This window comes from Pleuronectes platessa, chromosome 7 (genome assembly GCF_947347685.1).
Source record: "Pleuronectes platessa chromosome 7, fPlePla1.1, whole genome shotgun sequence".
NCBI lineage: Eukaryota > Metazoa > Chordata > Actinopteri > Pleuronectiformes > Pleuronectidae > Pleuronectes > Pleuronectes platessa.
Genome location: NC_070632.1, coordinates 2897307 through 2918696, shown reverse-complemented (window position 1 = coordinate 2918696; position 21390 = coordinate 2897307). Strand labels below are relative to the sequence as shown.

General features: G+C 43.9%; 1 protein-coding gene across 2 annotated transcripts; it reads left to right on the top strand.

Moving 5' to 3' along the window:
* Positions 1-707: 707 nt before the first annotated feature.
* Positions 708-20543, top strand: far1 (fatty acyl CoA reductase 1). 2 transcript variants are annotated; one of them, XM_053427156.1, is made up of 13 exons: positions 708-863; positions 7469-7584; positions 8066-8182; positions 8839-9014; positions 9552-9731; positions 10308-10485; positions 11674-11718; positions 11878-11996; positions 12082-12149; positions 13298-13469; positions 17275-17404; positions 17929-18056; positions 18440-20543. In XM_053427156.1, the coding sequence occupies exons 2-13, from the start codon at positions 7513-7515 to the stop codon at positions 18597-18599; spliced, it is 1545 nt and encodes a 514-aa protein (XP_053283131.1). In that variant the 5' UTR covers positions 708-863; positions 7469-7512; the 3' UTR covers positions 18600-20543. The 2 variants fall into 2 exon arrangements, with proteins under 2 accessions (XP_053283131.1, XP_053283130.1); XM_053427155.1 differs by having other exon boundaries at positions 11878-12005.
* The last annotated feature ends 847 nt before the right edge of the window (positions 20544-21390 follow it).

The following is a 21390-nucleotide window of genomic DNA, read 5'->3' as shown; positions in this document are numbered from 1 at the left end:
AATAGAAATGTAAAAAATAAAGTCAGAAATCTTAACATCACAACAAACATTACATTACATTACTTGTCAATGAGCTGAAGCTTTTATCCAGAGCGACTTACAATTAGCATCCATCCAATATGATGGAGGTAACAGGGTTCCCTTCTTCTAACGTCATGAAGCATGGACTAAAACACGGTTCAAATGACCTCATTTTGAGTGGAATATGAATGTCTGGTGAGCTGGTCGCCAGTTACTTCAGTTGTACTGGATTTTTTTTGGTTATTGGTGCATACAATGGACATAGAAACATAAAAACATAAAAACACAATAAATATAACACCCATAAGAAAGCAATAAAAAGAAACAATATATATTTACTCACTATTTACTTCTTATTTACTCCCTTTTTCTAATATTCTCCTATCTATTGTTAGTTTGACTTTATTATTGACATTTCACTCTACACTTGTCACTCTGACTTCACGCTCTCATCTTTGATCTCATACTGATGTGCATACTCTCCCACACTCTTCACATCATTACTCATTCTGCAGCTTCGATGGGCGGGGCTTCACGGCCGCCTTGACTCCTGGAATCCCGCCCTTTTCGCTTTTTGAAATTCGTTTTCCTTTTAGAAAACGATTTTAAACTGAGCGGAGTGAGACCTCCTGTCTCCCCTCCCTCTCACTCTCTCTTCTCTCTCTTCTCTCTCTCTCTCTCTCTGGCCTTCTGACGTCATCGGGCCGCTCCGCTTCCTGCCGAGTCGCCAGCGGACACACACACACCCACACGCACACACTCACATACAGAAAACACACACACTCCTACAGGGGAAACACACACAGTCTGCAGCAGCTCCAGAGGAGACGCGGACGTGTCGGGTGAGTATCCTCCGGTCGCGCGGCTCGTGTGTTTAACGCGGTAACTGTTGTGGGGTGGGGGTGGGGGGGGGGGGATGCGCCACACGCAGGGAGCAGCACTACGCACATTCACAGACGCGGCTGCGCTGCGTGTGGACGCATCTTTAACCGCGTTGGACCCGAACGTGGATTCTGTGCCCGCGGACCTCCCCGGGAGGAAACAGCGTGATTTCCCAGAGTCCTTCACGCTGCACGGTTTCAAAGAGGAGCCCAGGAAACTGAAGGTCTAACGAGAAGCAGCTGTTTGTGATGATCATCACGAGATCTGGGTTCCTCCGCCCGCTGGAGCCTGGTTCCCCTCTGGTGTCACTCTGGTTTCTATCTGGTTCCCCTCTAGTGTCACGCTGGTTTCTATCTGGTTTCAATCTGGTTCCCCTCTGTTGTCACTCTGGTTTCAATCTGGTTCCAACTCTGGTTTAAATCTGGTCAGGTGTCACTCTGGTTTCAATCTGGTGTCACTGGTCTATATCTGGTGTGATTCTGGTGGCACTCTGGGTTCCTCCGCTCTGGTTTCAATGTGGTGTCACTCTGGTTTCCCTCTTCATTGTGATGTTTGCAGTGAAAACACATTTTCAACATTAGAACGTGTGTGAAACGTGAAACACAGACCACACCTGGAAGTGATGGTTTCTAGCAATTCTGTGATAATTTGAATTAAAATCGTGAAGGGGCTTGACGTTAAATGTACTTGTCCGGTTAAAATGGCAACCTTCACCAGGAAGTGATGTCTGTTGATGGGTTGGCAAAAGGTTCCGATCGGGGGTTTCCTTGAAACTGGTTGGAAGGTATTTCAGTTTTTCTTAACCGGAGTAAATTGCGATTAATAATGTCCGATAGATTCCTTGTCCATTGCCAGTATAAACAGTATGGCTTTCTGTTTTTTTCCCCTAACGTGCAGAGAGGTGAGGCGCTCACACCTTGCTGTCTTGGCAGATTACTTTGTTTTCACCCTGATGTTATCTTTGCCTCACTGGCAACCAGATCCTTATTAAAACCCCTTTTATTATGGAGTCGTTCACAGGAGTGAATGAGGATTGTGCCCATTTCCAGTATGGACAGAAGCCAGATGTTAGTGGTGTTTATTGACCAGTGGAAAATTTACTTTTCTGTCCATTGCTGCAGCTCCTCTGTTCAGCCTCTGTCTGAAACACTTGGTTTTAGCTCCTGTCTCTTTAAGACTCCGCCTCCTGATGAAGCCCAGTCTGCTCTGATTGCCCAGCTGGCCCAGTCTGTTGTGATTGGACAACAACTTCTAGTGCATGAAGGAAAGACTAGCCCCTAGGCCTTAGTGCGGAAGTATCGTCTAGACTTCTGACTAAAAGCAGAACGTTTACATTCGGAGCGTTCTGGACTGACCCAGTCAAAACCCAGATTGAATCCCATTGAAATGTTGTGGGGTCGGATGCAAGAAAACCCTAAAACCTCTTTTAGGGTTCTAATATTTGCCTATGCAAGTGTCATAGAATGGTGGACAACGTAAATCACCTTTTATCTGTGAGCACCGTATCAAACAGAATCAGTTTTTGGGACATGATTGTATGATTTACATTATTATTACACTTTGATCAAATCCCTCAGCTCTTCACTGTTAAAGACGAGGTTTTGTTTTGCAGTAATGTCTCTGGGTTTGATATGGACACATCACCAGCATCAGCTTTAATAGTCCAAGAAAGTAAAGAGTGATTCATTACCAAAGATAGTTCTGATGTAACAATAACTTATAATAGAGTTCTACCTCACACACTGAGTTCTGTGGCTGGCTGCAGTCGGACAGACTGTTCAACTGCATGTGAAACTCTTATTGTTTATTTGTGATACAGGTCGGTGCAGGCCATGTGCCAAGCTCGGGTGTTTTGGCAACAACATCATTTTCAGGAAGTGGTAATTTCTTACTGGAATGAACGGGTTGTTGTGACACAGATGTACTTCGGTCTCTGAGTGTTGCTGCAACTTAGTGTGTTTTTCTTTTGAGTCTTTGTCGTCTGTTGTGTGAATCCTTCTCAAAGCGCTGTTGATTAAGACAATTCCCTGTAGAGGACACGTTGTCTGTCCCAGTTGTGCAAACGTGACCTGGTGCGTCCAACATAGAACCAAACCTAACCCCAAGACAGTGGCATGGGGTTGCACAGTCTCCTGTACTTGGTAAATCATAGAGTTGAGGGGGTTCTGGCCTCCTTGCCCCCCCCCCCCCTCAACTCGGAGCCCTGGGCACTTGGCCGTTTGCCTTCCCCGTCTCAATGCACCTGCTGCATCATTTACGTGCCAGTGTCTCCGACCCTTTGAGTCTCTCAGAAGGATCTTCCTCTAGGCTTGGCAGCGGGTTTCCACCTGAGTCAGACATGGATCGCTCCTTTGAGACTGATTGTTGTCAAACCATCAAAGTTTCATATATCTGTAAACTGTTGGAGCTTCGCCAGAGGTTGCTAAATATAAGCTTTACAATGTATTTGATCAATTATTCATAAAGACGTTGTGTCATCAGGGATCAGCTGTCTGAGGGTAAGATCCCGGGGCAGCAGGCGTCTCTCAAAGGCCACAGCTCGTCCTGGCCGGGCTCGGGTTTATAATTATAGAGCTTTCTGTTCGTTAAGACGAGTGTTGCAGTCGAGGTATAATATTTGTAGAGGACTACAGTGACTCAAACATGACATCAGTCGGCTTCAGAGCCTCTTCGGGATAAGATCCAGAGGTTCAGCTTCTCTTCTTGTTCTACCACTAGGTTATTTTTTCCTTTATAAATATGGCCACGCTCAGTTTGTAGACAAGGCAGCAGTGTGAAACATGAACTGTGGTTCACTCCTGCCAGTGAATGCAGCACTACCCAACTGGCTGGCAGTAATTATTGGTCCCAGCCAAAGATGGGGTCACCGCTCAGCTGTTCTGGGATTGAAAGGGTCGTTGTCATCGACTGTATAAGAAGAATGTTTCACACATGGATGTGAAATAAGAGTCCAGGACAGAAGATAAACCGGCTTTATATTCAGTTACACGTGAAAGTAAGTGGCCATTGATGAGCTTATTGATGACCACAAAACAAATGGATGTTAGAATTCACTCACAATGTGTTACCATACTTGAGCAGGATAATGTAGGTTAATGGTTGGAGATGAGGAATCATTCTTCCTGTAATGGGCCTTTTAAACTCTGTAACATCCTTTTCAAGTTCATAAATTATTAAATACATGTCGTAATTTCCCTCAAACGTCTCTAATGTGATGTCTGCAATGTGTTTATCTTTGTCGAGGCTGCTTCTCCGCAGGTTTGTGTTTACATGAGTGCGTTTTGAAAAGAATCGAGGGAAGTTGTGGTCCCGAGCTTTGACCTTGTTGTTGCTTTGCAGCTCAGAATTATCAGAATGAGAATTCAGCTTTTAGCTCACCACAAAACGAATGCATTACATTGTCTTTGTCATCGTGTGGTCTCGGTAAAGCCGCTTGTTGGAAACACAACTTCGGCAGAATGTTAAATTTGAGAATTTTCCTTTGCAACTCATTCAGTTTAACACGTTTCAAACTCTGAACCAGATAGACAGGTTGGTCATTTACACTTCTATTAAAAAAAAAGGTGTTAGCCCATCATCTATTTCCCCATTTCTTGTTTAACATAAACAAAACACTGTAGCGTCCATTCTCACCCTCATCTTGACTGGTGCTGTTGTGATAGAATCTATAGAACTAGAGGTAACTTAAGTCTGGAAATGCATCAATCCAGGAAATGTCTATAGTATTGAGGACATTTCTAGCATTTTGTTGAATTGGACCAGAGAGATATGGGTTTTTCTTGCGGGCCAATATTGATATTAATGAGTAGAAATGTCTCATACGATATATCAGCATATGCCAAAACCTTGGCAGTCATACCTTAGATGTTGTTATCAAACCCTGATGACTAACAAATGTAAATTAACTAAATGTATAGCCCTTGAATTGAAAAAAACTAAACATTTTTCAGTACTGCATCGTTTGTTCTGTAGAATAAGTTTTCCAATAAGCTATCTGCAAATATACACACAGATACCAATGTGTGTGAAAGGCTCATGTGTTTTTATTGGTGAACCAATAAATCGTTCAGGCTCTAGTGCGAGTGTAATATCATAACTTTCTCCTTCGGACGGTGTTTCAAAGCTTTCCACTGGAGCAGATCTCCCTCATTCCTTCTCCTGTGTCAGTGCGACTCAGTCAGGGTGCAGCTGGAACGCAGTCAGAGCTCAGCCACTTGGCTCCAGACGTGATGCAGCAAAAGGAACATCTGCAGCATTGGCCAGAGTCGGTGCAGCGGAGGAGCTGCTTCATTCCACCGGAGCCACGGAGCCCACACACACACACAGTCAGGCTGTTGTCATAGGAGCATACATTACATTCTATTAATGTCCTCAATTACCCTCATTATAGATAATCATTACTCTCTCTCATGAACTGGACGGTCATGTGACACGGCCTGATTTTTAACGTTGTCAGCCGAAGTCTCCTGTAAAGCTCAACGAGTTCGTCAGAGATGCCGTCTGATAAACCACAAGAACCTCTGACCTCCATCTTACCCCCCCCACTTGGTGCAGAAACCCATTGTCCCACTGTGTGTAGGCCTTTGTCTAACTGAATGCAAAGCTGAATAACTGGTTCCACTGTAACGTGCAGCAGTGAAGCTGCAGAGACTCAAGCGTAGAATATCCACACAATCACTCTTTAATGTTGTTAGAGATGTGAAGTGTGCAAGCAGCATGGATTGCACTTTCTGCCATGATTTCAGAATAAAATGCTTTTTTTTATTATTATCCTATTTGCCGACTAAACGAGATCCCAGTTGGTTGTAAGTGGAAACCACTGGAGTCCGATTTGGTTGTAACAGAAGTCTTTTGACCTCCGCTAACACAATAACCGTCTTTTTCTGTCGGGCAAAGACTCTACAACAAAATGACTCGTGATTCCTGAGACACTATCCTGTTGTTCCTGATTTCTCTGCACCTGCTCACAGACCAGAGATTTTTCTGTTCTGACTCCGTCCGGATGGAAAATTACTGTTTAGCACGTTTACACTTGAACTGGTGATAGATAATTAGCTCCAGTGAGCAGGTTGTGTTTTCACCCGTCTCTGTCTGTTGGGTGGTTTTTATGTTGGGTTATGGAAATACTGTTTAACACGGATCTGGACGAAGAGAAAAATGTGTATTATATAATATATATAGTAATAGTAATATAGTTTATTACAAATACAAGCTCAAGTAAAATTACATGAACATTTACATAGAATAAAAACTAGTAGAATCAGGGAATGCGGTACAATAAAAGCATGATTTAATCTTTGATTTAAAGCAACTTACTGACGCCGCCTGCTGTATTTCCCCCGGGCAGGAAGTACAGAACTCTATGATGTGGATGTAACTGTGGTTTCAGAGGGGGGGGGGGGTTGGCTCTTTCCAGCTGCTGTACGGTCACAAATATGGCTGCACACCTATAACTGCCACCGGTGTGTAGCCGAGATAATCTGGATTCAGTCGGGGGTGAACAGTTATTCTTCGGTTATCTTTTATTATTTCAGAGCTATGTCCAAACGCACGTGACGGAGGAGTTGAAGGGAGCTGTTGGGCCTCGGTGGAATATGTGTGCTTTACTCAGTGACGCTCTGTTTTTCTTTTTGTTTATTCAGAAAGCTTTCAGGTTCACAAGTTACTTATTTATGGTTCTGTGATGCATTCCAGTCACAGGAGCGCTGGGGCGAGATTAAAGAAGTGGTGTGTAGTTAATGATTAGATAACCGGCCGCTCAGGAGATAACCTATCACCTGGATGGTGTTGGTCTGTTTAGACTGACAGTAATCTGAGTGATAAGGCCGGGTCATAGCCACTATTCACATTTTAACAAAGATAAGAGCTCAGCGTGATTTGTCAGCTGCGATGTGTGTTTAAGACCAAAGATGCAATGATTTTCACATTGATCGATAAATCTATAACAATTTAAAAAGTATATTTAATCCTTAAACCTTTTTTTTTCCATCTACAACATTTTCCCAAGTTTTTGCCTTACAGATAAATTAAGAATAAATGGCAGACTAATCGATGATTTAGAAATAAGTATAAGCTCTATTTTACCTTTTACTGGACAAATACAAATTTATGATCCTGTAAACTTGATCTATTAACCGCGCACGTTAAAGGAATAGAGAGTTGTTCTTTATTTTGTTTTATAGTAAATTACTATCTCTTTGAGAGAGAGAGAGCCTCATGCCTACTGTTAAAGTTGTTGTTTCATATTTGTTTTTATATTTTGCGAATCCTGATTCCTGAAGAGATGTTTACATCCCCTCTATCCCGATGAGGCCCCTGTCATGAAATTTACTGTTCAAACACATAGATTGTAAAAAGCTGTGGTATCAAACATTTCAGGATTATGGACAAACTATATGTTTTCAGGGCTTTAGTGACTTGAAGCTGATGAATCCTTGAAACCCACTCTCATTGTAGATCCACATTTTGAGTCTCCTCTCTCTCTCTCTCTCTTAAAGCAAGTTCAGGCTTGATGCTCATTTCACAATTATAATTATGATTTCTTCTCTTTGTTGTGTTCATGCAGGTGGAGTTGTGTTGAGGTTCTCACTCAACAGTACGGCAGACATCATGGTGAACATCCCGGATTACTTCGCTGGGAAAAATGTGCTCATCACTGGAGCCACCGGCTTCATGGGCAAGGTACAGTAGTGAATGAGCCAGTCTGAAGGGATGTGGGAATCCTTTCACTTCATGACAGAATGACATGTGAGAGAATGAATGGAGCTGCTTTGATAATTTAAGTTATAATTACAATCATGTCAAACAGGTTCCCATCACTCACCTGCAGCAGGAAAAGTAAAAGTGAACTTGTACAAACTTGTGATTTATCTGCGTGGGAGACATCTAGTGGCCGAGGGCTTCGTGTTTTTTGTCCATTCGGTCATCCCATTCATGTGAACACGATAAACAATGCCTTGAAAATTTGATTGATTGAAACAATGCCCTACAAAAAAATGTAGATTCAGTGGTTCAAGGTCACAGTGACCTTGTACACCTGATTGGTAGAGAAACACAACCTCCTGCTCTAAAGCCGCTTAGACTTCTGTGTGGTGGGATTTCCTGGAATCAGTTGAATGGTCCTTAGGGGTAAAATGTGATTTTTATAATCTTCACGATCCAGGTGCTGCTGGAGAAGCTGCTGAGGTCATGCCCAGAGGTCAAAACTGTGTATGTGATGGTCAGGTCAAAAGCCGGCCAGTGTCCCAAGGCCCGCATCGATGACATGGTCAGCTGCCCGGTGAGTGGGTCGGGGTGGGGGTCCTTTGAAAATGAAAAGGCTCAAATGGAAAGATTAAATAAAAAATGGAAGTTAGAAGAGGGAAAAATCAAATATGAATCTCAAAATTGAAAATGGAAAACCTCAAATTAAAGCTTTATGTCCGGGAGATTATTCCCTGAGATTATTCTCCATAGAAGACACCTTGTCTGTCCAAGGATTGTAATATTTGTCTCTGGTGCATAATCCTGAATATGCACTGGATGAAATTTACATTCACCAGTGATTTGATTACAGTGGATTGACTTAACATTCAAACCTAAGAACAAACATGTCCAGCTACTGATTTAATCCATAAACTGACAGCTTTCATCAAAAGCTTCTAGATGAAGGATTCTATAGAACTGGGATCTGTTGCAGGAGGAGAAGATGGAAAATGGAGAATTCTACCCTCAGCCATAAATCATTCCTTTTCAATAAGAGTTGTAAAAGTCTAATGATCTGTTCTTAATCATTTATATCTGTACTTCAATAGTTTACTATGTGAGCTGAGTAAATATCTGAGTTACTCAGCGCTTTGAGGGTTCATCAAGATTAGAAAAGCGTTATATAAATACTTACCACTACCATTGTATTTACCACATGTGCTGTAACCTCGACTGCACGTGTCCTCCCAGTTGTTTGAAAGGTTAAAAGACGAGCAGCCCGACTTTGCGGTGAAGATCGTGGCGGTGAGCAGTGACCTCACGCTGCCGGAGCTGGATCTGAGCAAAGAGGACCAGAGCGTCCTGGCTGAAAACGTCCACATCGTCTTCCACTGCGCCGCCACCATCCGCTTCAATGAGCCGCTCAAGTGAGTCATGGGGAATGTGCACCTTCTTCTCCTGCACAGGTCTCTGCACCTTTTGTTAAATAGTGTTTTGTTCTTTGTTTGGCGAGTGAGGCTCTGTTCTGTTATTACTCAGTGAAGCAGGATCGTGTGTTTTCTGGAATTTGGCCGTGAAATCTGGTGTTAACTGATTTATTTGAAGACCAACCGATACCAGTGAGGGTATTTCATGAAAAGATTGTTATGGAATCTCAACCTGATGTTGCTCAATTGCCAACAAGCTCCATAATCTGTATAAAGCACATCAGTGAACCACAGCGTGACTTGTTTCATCATGACGTGCTATCAGGGTGTAGTGGTTTATATGTACACAGCTTAAGACTTCAGCTTGTTATGCTTCATATCATAACCTTTTGAATTTGAACTTATTTGAGGAATTTAAGGTGTGGGACAAAGATTGTTCGGTTAAGGAGAATAAGTTTATATGTGTCTAAGAAATTAAATGATTCCTTCAGCTCCATCAAAGGTAATTTCCTCCTCTGTGATTGATTTGTCCTTCAGAGATGCGATGCAGCTGAACGTCCTGGCCACACAGAAGATGCTGGCGCTCGCCCACAGGATGAAGCAGCTGGAGATCTTCCTCCACGTCTCCACCGCCTACGCCAACTGTGACCGAGAGCTCATCGAGGAAGTCGTCTACCCTCCGCCCGTCGACTACCGGAGACTCATCGATACTCTGGAGTAAGTTGGCCCTATTGGTTTTTTTAATGGCCTGGTTAATGGGATGCAGATCAGGAAGCGGAAGCGTGAGATGAGGTTTTTTAAAAGCATTTCTTCTGATTTGCTCGATGCATAAAAAGCAAGTAGGACGGTAATATCGAGATTAAACGGCTGCTCTCAGCTGCTGAGCTCCATTAGTAAAGCACACGCCTGCAGAATCAGATTAGTAAAATGATTCTGAGGGGTTTGTAATGCAAAGTCATTTGGACCGATGAGTTAAAGGGCTGGAGACGACCAAACAGTGAACAGATAAACGTACCGAGCTGCTTTAGGTTTGTCTCTGTGTGTTTTAGGATGTTTTGCATAGTTATTAGTGCAGCGGCTGTTCTGAACCTGCCTGTTTGATAACGTGGCTGCAAATAGATAAAAGATGTAAAGTTTGGAAAAACATTTGATTAACTGTGAAACTCCAGCGGGTCAGCAGAGGTCAGGTGAGCAGGTGGAACTTCACCCACACCACCTCTGAGTGATCAGATCTCAGGATTTGTTTTTTACAATAGTGCTGTAAGAGAATAAATGAATAATTATTTCCCCCAGCTGGATGGATGATGAACTGGTTTCCACACTGACTCCCAAGCTGATCGGAGAACGTCCCAACACGTACACCTACACCAAAGCCTTGGCTGAGTATATGGTGCAGCAGGAGGCCGGGGACCTGAACGTGGCCATCGTCAGACCCTCCATAGTCGGAGCCAGCTGGAAGGAGCCCTTTCCAGTGAGTCATTCATACTGGTTCTATCTCTTTTTGTTGTGACATTAATTCACGACTAAATTGTTCTCTCTATCCCACAATAGCGATGGCTGCTGTGTTGTAACATACCTCCTGGGGTTTTCAGGGTTTTCCATATTATTTCATGTCATTCTGCTCAGTTGTACAACATGAATTTTTAATGCACTGATTAAGTGGCCACCCTCGAATGTCGGGTGAGAAGCTGTTTGTTACAGTGAGAATCTAGAATAAAGATTTATTGGTGCAAGAGATCTAACAAGAACAGGCCGAGAACTAGAATGAAAACAAACTACACACTCTCTGATGCCGTTTTCAGACATGACCTAAAAGATAAAGTCTGGAGAATTAAGTCTGGACTTTATCCGCAGTTTACATTTCACACATGCACGACGCAGAGGGAGGTTCTCTTCATCAAGATCCACAAATTATTCCAAAGGAAACTGGTGAAAAGGTCAAACAAGATAAATTGTTTAAGAAAGTGATAAAAGCCGTTCTAGGATCATTTGCATCAAAATCCAGTGGGCTCATTATTTCAATTTCTTTAGTATCTCTCTAGCTGACAAAGAAATGAAAGCCACTGATATTTAGTTGAGAAGGTTCCTCTGTGGGCGGCTCAGCTCTGACTCTCTGTTCTTCTCTGGAAGCTCAGCGCCTCGGTGCTGTCGACGCTCGGTCGTTCTGCGCCGCTGAGCAGTGATGATGTGATGCCGAGCGGGGGAATGTGAGGAATGTGCAGTAAAGAAGTGCCCGTGCACCTTTTTCCACTCGGGGCCGGTCGCTGGGGCGAGCAGGAGCATTGTTGGATTTCTGGTTTTAGGAAAGTCTGAAACGTTACGGGACAAAGACGCCTCCTGTGAGAACACGTGACAGTCGTCAGAATCTGAATCACTCCTCACAGCACTGCAGTGAAACTGTGGCTTTGGGATCTCAGCGCACAATATCATCTCTTGTGCTCACACGAGGCTGAAATGCATTTAAATTGCTCAGTATTCTCAAAAATGTGTTGAATGTATCATCCTATAAACTGGAGAAAATCCAGAAGAGCTTCCCAGCTGACAGATTTATAAACTGAATATTTATGTCTGATAAATGTTGATAGTTTTAGTCATTTATCAAGAAAATTGAATCATTTCAGTTTCAGTTTGTGCTGATTTCCTCTGACTGTCGTTTCAGGGTTGGATTGATAACTTCAATGGACCCAGTGGGATATTCATCGCAGTGAGTACTGAGAGCAAAGCTTGTTTTTTACTAAATGATAGAAGTGTTAGGATGTTAAGGTGAAGATGGGTTGTAATTAACTTTGATTATCATTTAACTGGTGGATGTATTTACACTGTTATATTGTGGATCCAGCCTCAGTGGTCTTCTCCTCTCCAGGCTGGTAAAGGGATCCTGCGGACGATGAGGGCGTCTAACGATGCTGTGGCTGATCTGGTTCCTGTGGACGTGGTCATCAATGCCACGCTGGCTGCAGCCTGGTTCTCTGGATCACAAAGGTGCAGAAGGTCTGCAGGGCTCATATACACTGGAACCTGTTTTGTTCTTTGAGATTTCAATATCACCTACTCCCTTTTCTTGCAGACCTAAAAACATCATGGTGTACAACTGCACGACCGGCGGGATCAACCCGTTCCGCTGGGGGGAAGTCGGTAAGACGTCACGTTTATCTTCCCTAAACACAGTCTCTGTAAAAAGCCCCCGAGAGGGGAAACGGTGTCCGATGACATAACCTGAATGAAATCTGATCCACCGCCTGCCACACCCAGGAGCTCTGTTTACCTGTGGATCCTGGTGCCAGCTTCTTCTTAGAGTTAATCTCAGAGGATACCTCAGGAGTCGTGCACATAAGAAACTGGACTTGCTTTGTTTCTTGCTTTTGCTTGAGAGGTTGAAACGTCCTCAAGAAACACAAGCGAGTCCAGTTTCCTCTGGACACTTCTCCTGCAGAGCTCCCTCAGATATTAAATCAAAAAGTCCAAATGTAAGATTAGATGTCTCACTGCGCAGGGATTTATGTTTTCAGACTTTTAAGTACAGTAATTAAAAGATCGGGGCACCGGTGAAGTCACCATCGTGTTCCAACCTGCACGTCAGGAATCAAAAAGCTGAGTCGTAGAAATGTTTTCAAGTGGAGGAATACAAGCCTGACTTCAGGATGAGAAAACTTTCGGTCAGAACAAAGCATCAACATCTGCTGACACTTAAATTTAAAGTTGCACAATAATGCTTGTGCAGCTTTGGTTTTATTTTACTGTTTCTGAGGTAAACTAATAAACAGAGATAAAATATAATCCAAACAAAGACTTGTCAGTAAAACGTTTTGGGATTAAAGTTCATTCTTGTTACTGAACCTCGTCGGTGAGATTGTTTTGCAAAATAATTTTCGAAAAAATAATTCCTCAGATTGTTATCAAACCATCACGACAGATACATTTAACACATACTTGATATTTTGCAGTTTAAATAACTATAAATAAAAAGTAAAACACAAATACAACCAAATATACTTTAAGATAATATTTTACATTAAATGCACTTCTTTTCATATCGGTGCATATCAGCAAGCAAACACTGATCCTGACTCATGTAGCCTATAGGGCAGTTCGGCCTCTCACATTCTAAGGTGCAGTTTTATGCTCGTGTTTGCTTTGGATGTCATATATTCAAATGTTTTTTATCAGATTTGTAACCTGTGTTTACCGGCAGGACGCCACTTGTACTCAGGCATATTCAGAACTAAAGAAGAATTCCTTTCCTGCTCTCTCTGACTTGTGTTGAACAACCTTCTGTTTCTTAGAGTACCATGTAATATCCACTTTCAAGAGGAACCCCCTCGAGCAGGCCTTCCGTCGGCCACATGTTAATCTCACATCCAATCACCTAATCAATCAGTACTGGATCGCCGTGAGCCACAAGGCTCCGGCGTTCCTCTATGATCTGTATCTCAGGCTGATGGGACGAGAGCCCAGGTAACCTCCTCGCCGAATAATTGGACCTCTTCTGTTTCTTAACGCCATCACCCGCCCCGATACATGCACACGCATCTCTGCTGCTTTACTCCTGTGACTCTTTCTGTTGGTGTACTAGGCTCACGTTGTTGGTGTGTACAGTGGGGAGCTGAAGGATGTATAACCCAGCTGCTCTCCTGCACACACAGGGGAGAACTGATGGGTTCTGCACTCTTCACATCTTGGTACCTGCAATGTTTAGCTTCTTTTCAGTTGGGTTCCCAACATGTCAGCCGCCAGCGTCAACTCAGTTTGGCTGAAAAGTGGAACTCGGGCATATTTCTGCCTGGAGATGAGTTTGGGAACTCAACGCAGGTGTTGGGCCTTTGTTCCAAAAACAGAGAATAAACTCTGCTCTGACGTCATGTGGAGCCAGCAGTGGTTTTGTCATTACACTGGCCTGCATCTTGCTTACTGTCAATACCAATGCCTACTGTCTGTGTCCTCTTTGTCCTGTCATGTGTGTATCTCTCCTCTGCAGAGTACTGTATAAACATGACCTTCAAGACCAATCCCTTAGAGCAGGCCTTCAGAAGGCCCAATGTCAATCTGCGCTCCAACCCCTTTACTAATCAGTACTGGACCACTGTCAGCCACACGCTGCCGGCCCTGCTCTATGACGGCTATCTCAGGTTGACAGGCCGCAAGCCCCGGTAAGGTTGCACCTGCCCCCGGCCTCTCACCCCACCCCCCCCTGCACTCTTTCCCACTTGTTCCCACACGCCCACCCTGCTCCACTGTGTCTTCTTAGCTGAATGGTTGTGTGGGATGGTGGGAGCAAGGAAGGGTGTGGGGCAGAGGAAACAAAGGTTTGCTGTGTTTTGACTTGGCATCAGTTGGATGGCTATGACGGCACGGTTTGGTTTGGTTTGGTTTCTACCGGAGCATGTTGTGAACACGACATCCATGACAGAGCACTCGCACGTATACGTTGGAGGCTCCAGCGGAACACGCCCCTCATTCATTTCGTCATGCTTCGCTGATATAGACTGTGAATAAAGATGGACGCCAAAAAGAAGCTGAGGATCCTGGATACTGTGGCGGCATCGTGCACGTCAGTTGTAGCCGAGTCTACACCGAAGTGATGGTGATGTTGGAGTTGTGTTATCGAGGTCCTGCCCCTACATGTGCTTGACCAATCGCGAGTCAGTCTCAGGGTTCTTCGTGATTATTTCCGCTAGTTTTTTAAACCATCAAATAACAGTTGATGGTCTACGGCCCGTCTGCTAACATGGAGGAGGCAGGGAGTTTGACTTGTACCGCAGCCAGCCGTGGTTCACCGTTGAGGAGCTTTCATGTCATCCATCTTTATGCTAAGTCTGTGGTTGCATTGTGGTCTCTCCGTTCTAGTTTTGTCACGTGTGGTAGAAAAATGTGTTAAATATTTAAGCGCAGTACCTGAAGAGTCTGAGGCAGCCGGTCGACCCTAACCCTGGTGTTCGTCATCCCTGAGCCTTGCATGGAGAGCTAGCTAGCTAGCATGTCACGTTAGCACGAAAGTCGGCTGTGTTGCTTGTCCCGGGGGGGGGGGGGGGGTTGTCGTTATGATGATCACGGCAGCACCGAGCTTCAGACCCGCCCACCGCCAAGTGTTTAAACAACGTGTATTTGTGAGTGCCCCCCAAACCCTGAGCCGCCACACAACTTTCTGAGGTCGGAGTTTAGACGAAGATCGATTCGGTTATAAAAGAATAAATTGCATGTGAGTTGATTTGCGTCCACGTTTCTTGATTCTTTTTACTCTTTGCTGCTTTTTCCTCTTTATTAGCCAGAGGTATTTCAGACAGTTAACATTGTGTAGTGTTAAATTAGGGTTAGTGTTCCCCGGCCAAACATTTAGTCTCTGTCTGTCTGAAATTGATTTTGGCTCAGAACTGAACTCACATTTCAGACGTGTGATTTTGACCTAATGGGTTCGTCGCCAGCTGCAGGTCATTGTTTTTCTCTATGTGCTGATCCACCGTGCATGTTCATCACAGCTTCTGAATCATTCGCCTCCACACGAGGAATCTGAGTCGTCTCCCTCTGCACAGACGAGGATACACATTTGAAGTAACAGCATTAAATCCTGCTAATGACAATCCTATCGCTAAAACAGTCAATTGTAAAGATTAAGAAATTAAATTGTTGAAACCATGCAGGTCAGTCTGGTCAAATGTTCAAATTGTGCAGATTGAAGACTCAGAAATCCTCTGATAATCATCACAATAACAATAAACTGCTGTTTTTATTACATTCTAACCCATTGAGTGGATAATAAAGATGGACGACGTGTCTTCACTTCCTCATGTTGTGCTACAATTTAAACTTTTAATGTCATTTGGCGTCTGTGCTGTAGTGATTGTGGAGCTGCAGCACTGACTGGTTTATGACCTATACTGCAGCCAGCCACCAGGGGGCGATTGGCATAATTAGGCTTCAATTTGAAATGCGCTCATGTCGTCCATCTTTACCGACGGTCAACACCCTCAACACTAAATCATTCAATTCTTAAACTGGTTTTGAATGAATAGAACTAACAGAACCAACGTGTATGAACTGGATTCACTTGTGTGAACAGGAGGACAAATTCTTAATGTTTTGTAAACGTGTGTCCCAGGTTCTTCCTTCAGATGAAATTGGGAGACCATTCATTTAGTTTGAGTGTTAAATTAAATTTGGTAAATAATCAGTGAGGTCGCCCATTGGATCGTTTGTCCTCCTGACTCACACACAGATCAAATCAATAATTCTCTCAGATGATTTGTGTCTCCAGAGGTTAAATCATCAACTACTCACAGAGCTGTGCAGACATTTGAGCAGCCTTCTGGTTTATTTTGGCAAATATTTAGAATATTTAAAACTTTCTGACGATTCTTGGCTTCCATTGCACTTTATTTATAAGAATACAATTCATTTTAAAGGAGACGATGCTTTCCCCTGGTGTTTTCTGGACAGTCTGAGGAAAGTGATGTGTTCTCTGAACATTAGAGCATGTAAACCTTTCCAAGTTATAACACAAATGGAAATTATAAACATGAATATGAGCAGAATATGTCTCCTTTAATACAAAATGTATCCAGACCCCAAATTTGGAAGCTACTGTCTCAAACCTTTTGCCACGGGAAAAGCATGTTGGTGCTCTCCAGTGTAAAGGATGTGAATTAGCTGATTTAATTATTATTCTAAAATTTCAGATAAAAACTCAGAAATATTCTTAATTTTTTTTAATCTAAAATTCTCTATCTGGGTTTTTCACATGTCGGCACCAAAATCATGTGAGTGCAAATTGAAGCCATTAAAACGTGCTGCCCAAATTATGTATTCCATTTATAATCCAATCTTTATAATTCTATACATTAATAATCTGGACACTGTGTCTGAACCAGTTACATGTACTGTGGTGTTCATGTTAAGTTTTGAATCTGTGCCTTTGTCTCAAAGTTGTGTAACTGGTTGTTAACTGTGTTGTTCAAGTTTTCTTTCACTTCCTCAAACCCATGAAACCTGAACCTGCTCTTCCTTTAATTGTCTTCCTGTCTGTCGTCACTCAATTCCCTTCATTTATCTTTCCCTCTGTCCCTCTGTCCATTCTGTCGTTGTTTATTCTACCGCCTCTCTACTTATTCACCTTCCCACTCTCCTCCTTCTCCTCTTCCTCATTGCCCCTCTCCATCATCTCCTCTCTGACCCCTTTTATTAAAATCACTTTTTTTATCCATTTCCACGTTTATCCCTCGTCTCCCTCCTCCTTCCTCCCTCCTGCTTCCTCCTCGTTTGTCTCCAGGATGATGAAGACGATCACCCGCCTCCACAAAGCCATGATGGTGTTGGAGTATTTCACCAGTCACACCTGGGTGTGGAACAACGACAACGTGGGCATGCTGTTGACCCAGATGAGCCCCGAGGACAAGAAGGTAACCAGACACACGTGATCCTGACGTAAGGGAAAAAATTATTCAGGCTGTCGTCCACGTCTGGAGATGACGGACAGATTCAACACCCGGTGTGTGACTGTCTGGTTGTGAACTGGGGACAAACGAGTGTGTATTTCATTCACAGCTGGGGTCACGGGAGGTTTAGTTCCTCTTTGTGCATGAGACTCATTTTTCCTGGAATACACAACAGGTTTCTGTGCTCTTGGTGGACACGTCTCATGACAGAATAATCCACTTCTATTCATTATAATCAAGAATTAAATAGTCTTTAATTAATTATTTTGTTTTAAATACGTTTCTCATGAAATACATTTGAATTCATGACAAGCTGCAGGAACTGAAAGGCAACGTTTTCTAATGTTCAAAAGAAAATTTGCTTTATTTTCATTTTCCTGCTCAATGGTGATACCAGTAAAAACAAAACTCACTGGGACACATATATAAATCTTTAATAATCAGTTATGTTGGATGTGAACGACTGAACTGACTCTTTGTTTCTTTAGATGTTTAACTTCGACGTGCGGCAGCTGCATTGGGCTGAATACATGGAGAACTACTGCATGGGCACCAAGAAGTACGTCCTGAACGAGGAGCTGTCCGGACTCCCTGCTGCTCGCAAGCACCTGAACAAGTAGGAATCTGGGCAATCACACACGTGAACATTACAGAACACACACACATGCAGGAGGAAATGTACAGACAGCTGTGTTCTCCCCTGGGAGGCTTGTGTCTCATGTAGGTCACTGAACAGTAGATAAATCTGCATTAATACTCGTTCATCCGTTTCTCCTCATCTGGCCACTCAGCACTGATGTCTGTTGTGTTTGTCTGGGATTCGAGTTTGACAGTCACAGTAATGTTCTCTGCTTTTCAAGGAGTTAACAAATTACATCAGAGTTCTATCAACATCGATACTCAGCAGAATTCAGAGGGTTAAACACACGATAGAAATGTATAAATAAGAACCACACGTATGTTTTGTGTTTGTAAAGTTTTCTCAACTCTGTTCCTCAGGCTCAGGAACATCCGCTACACCTTCAACACCGTCCTGGTGGTGTTCATCTGGCGCGTGTTCATCGCCCGCTCCCAGATGGCCCGAAACATCTGGTACTTCGTGGTGAGCCTGTGCTTCAAGTTCCTCTCCTACTTCAGAGCCTCCTCCACCATGAGATAGTGAGCCGGGGGACGCGGCGGCGGCGGCGGCCGGGGCGAAGGCGGCGGCTGGCGAGGTGGAGGGACGAAGACGAGAAGAAAACCCTGGAGCTCGGCCTGTAGAATGGTTCCACCCAGTGTTTCCTCCAACACTCTGAAGATGAACTGGATCCATTCAAACACCAGGGACACAGATGGAGCCACTGGACGAGCCTCTGATATCTCAGATAATCTCCTCAGAGGATTTATCTCACAATGTCGCAGACTAACAGCACTTGGACTAGTTTAAGAACCAGGAACTCTCTGATCCGGTTCACATTCACACTCTGTGGCGCCAGCTTTACTCCGGAGCACTTCCTGTAACCCCCCCGCTCGCCTGGCTGCAACCTGAAGCTATGCACTGGATGAGGCTCTGCTGCAAGAAGCCTGCGCTGGTCCTGAGTCAGTCCAGACATTGTGGCTGTGCCGTAGGTTTCTTCTCTAAACGTAGTCTAACCCGCTTCCCCTGCTGCGTGGGTCGCAACTCCCTCACTTATATTTTGTATCTGCCTGTAAGTTTGTGTTGAGGGTCTTGTCAGTGTCAAAGAAATGTTTTCAAAACCTGTTTTCAAAAAAAACGTATAAGAAAGAAAGAGGCTCAGGATGAACCGCTCGGTTTCTGGTGGACGTTGAAGATGACGGATTGTTTCTGAACCAACTCGGTGAATGTTTGTTCGGGAACAGGCCGGCTTAGCGATCGTAGATTAATCTGTCATCATCCTCAAAACCAAAGTCTTTCCACCCATTGTTCACGTTTCGGTCTCGTTTACTCAGACGACATCTTATCAACAGTTGTCGTTGGTCGTCTTTCCTTCTTCCTGCTTTGCAAACACTCGGCTTCGTGTCTGAAAGTCATTAGTGACGACTCCTTTCTTGCCAAAGACTCGTAGCTCGGTGGAGGAGGAGCCCGGCGGAGTCGAGTGGAGGAGTCTCGTCACGTTCGGCTTCTTTTTTTCTCGTTTTATGCTTTGAAATGTGAACTGTCATCATCTCAAGTCGCAGCCAGAACACATTCATGTTGACTCCTCGCGTTCTCTCTTAGTAAACCACATTTCACATGGCTCTGACTGTCGCTTGTCTTCTTTGTGAATTTGATTTTGAACTATGGAGCAGGTTTTTCAGGATTCTTCATCTTTCTGTTGCCTTCTTTTTTCCTTCTCACTAAAAACCCTTTCAGAAAAGAACTGGCAACGTGAGCTGAGAGTCGAGCATCATTCATCTCCGTGTTTCCACAGGAATCTGTCTTCAGTGCCATATGAAGTCTGAGGTGAACACACCTGAGGTTTACCTGTGCACATGTTTCTACTTCCCACACACACGATGTTTGAAGACGAGGGGTGTGACTGTGTGTCGGTTCTTTTCCTCCTCTCTTTATTCCAGAGCTTTTGGATCGAGAGCAGCACTCGTTGATTTCACGTTCAAAACCCTGCGCTCTCACTCAAAAAGCTCAAACTGCGCTTGCACTCAGATATTTAGTTGCTTGGACAGATTCCATGTGCTCCAGCTTCAGCTTCAGCTCGGCTCCTTGTGCTCACGTTGCTTCTGTGTGCTCGTGAAACGTCTGCTCTGGGATTTCTCCTCTTGCTTCAGTGCAAACAGGTCTAACCAAGAGATGCCAGGTGAAGTGATGACAAATGAACTCGCTCACCCTCTAGTTGTGGGTGCGTTTGCTGAGTGTGTAAATAAAGAGGATGAGAGCTGTTAAAACTACAACTTATAAAAGTAAAGCTAACACAGCTATAATGAGGGGTGGGACTGTTTCATTTGTCAACACTACACCCGGCATTCTATGGGTTGGCTTGTTGCACGAATAAGATCCAAGAGCAGAGGAGCAAATGATTTACACCAGCGTAGAAGCAGCTTGAGCTCGAGGAGCTGAGCTGAAGCTGGAGCAGAGCTAATCCAAGCACATGCAGGGATTTGAGTGAGATCATTTAAAAATCTGAACATGAAATCAATAAGTCCTGCTCTGCAACTGAAAGACCACGGTCTCGAGTAAGAAGAGTGTGGGGGGGACACACACATGTCAACTGGTCGTTTGCCGTCGTCGTTGTCGCTCGTTTCTTCAGCTTCACTCACCTCCTGTGTCTTGTGTCTTTTAACGAACGTGACTTTTCACTCTCAGCAACATGAAGCACTTTCACACAGGCTCATGTGATCGGGGGGGGGGGGAAACGCAGACGTGTGCATGCGAGAATTTGTGCCTGAACCTTTGTCGATATTCTAACAATGTGAAAAGAGCAATCAGATCTATGTTTTCTAATTATTTTGTGTAAAGCTCTATTTAGGGTAGACTTCAGAAATCAAAATGTGTAACGGATGTATTTTTGTGCTTAATGACGTTGTGGCTGTTTTACTGACGCAAGGCAACTGCAGCTGCTGTAAATAACATGCGTGTGTGAACATGAGCGATGGTTTAATAACTGTTTTTAAAAAATGCTTGTCACTGTTTACGTACATGTTCTCTCTGTCTGGATGTGGAACCACACGGCCGGAATCATCTGCACAGAACCTGACTCATGAAACAACAAGTTAGCAAACTGTACTTTCCTGAATTTGAGGCTGTGCGATGAATCCTCGCCGCTGTGACTCGATTTCGTCGTGACGGTGTGTGTTTGTGTGCGTGTGCAGGTCGGTTGTTGTGACGCTTTCATGTGGCGTGATTTAATTCACGGTTCTCGTCGAGCTCGTCCTTGTGATTAGAGAAGTGAGATGTGGGAACTGATCCTTTTTCCTGTTCTCGATTTTTGATGTCTGGAAATACTGATGTCGTA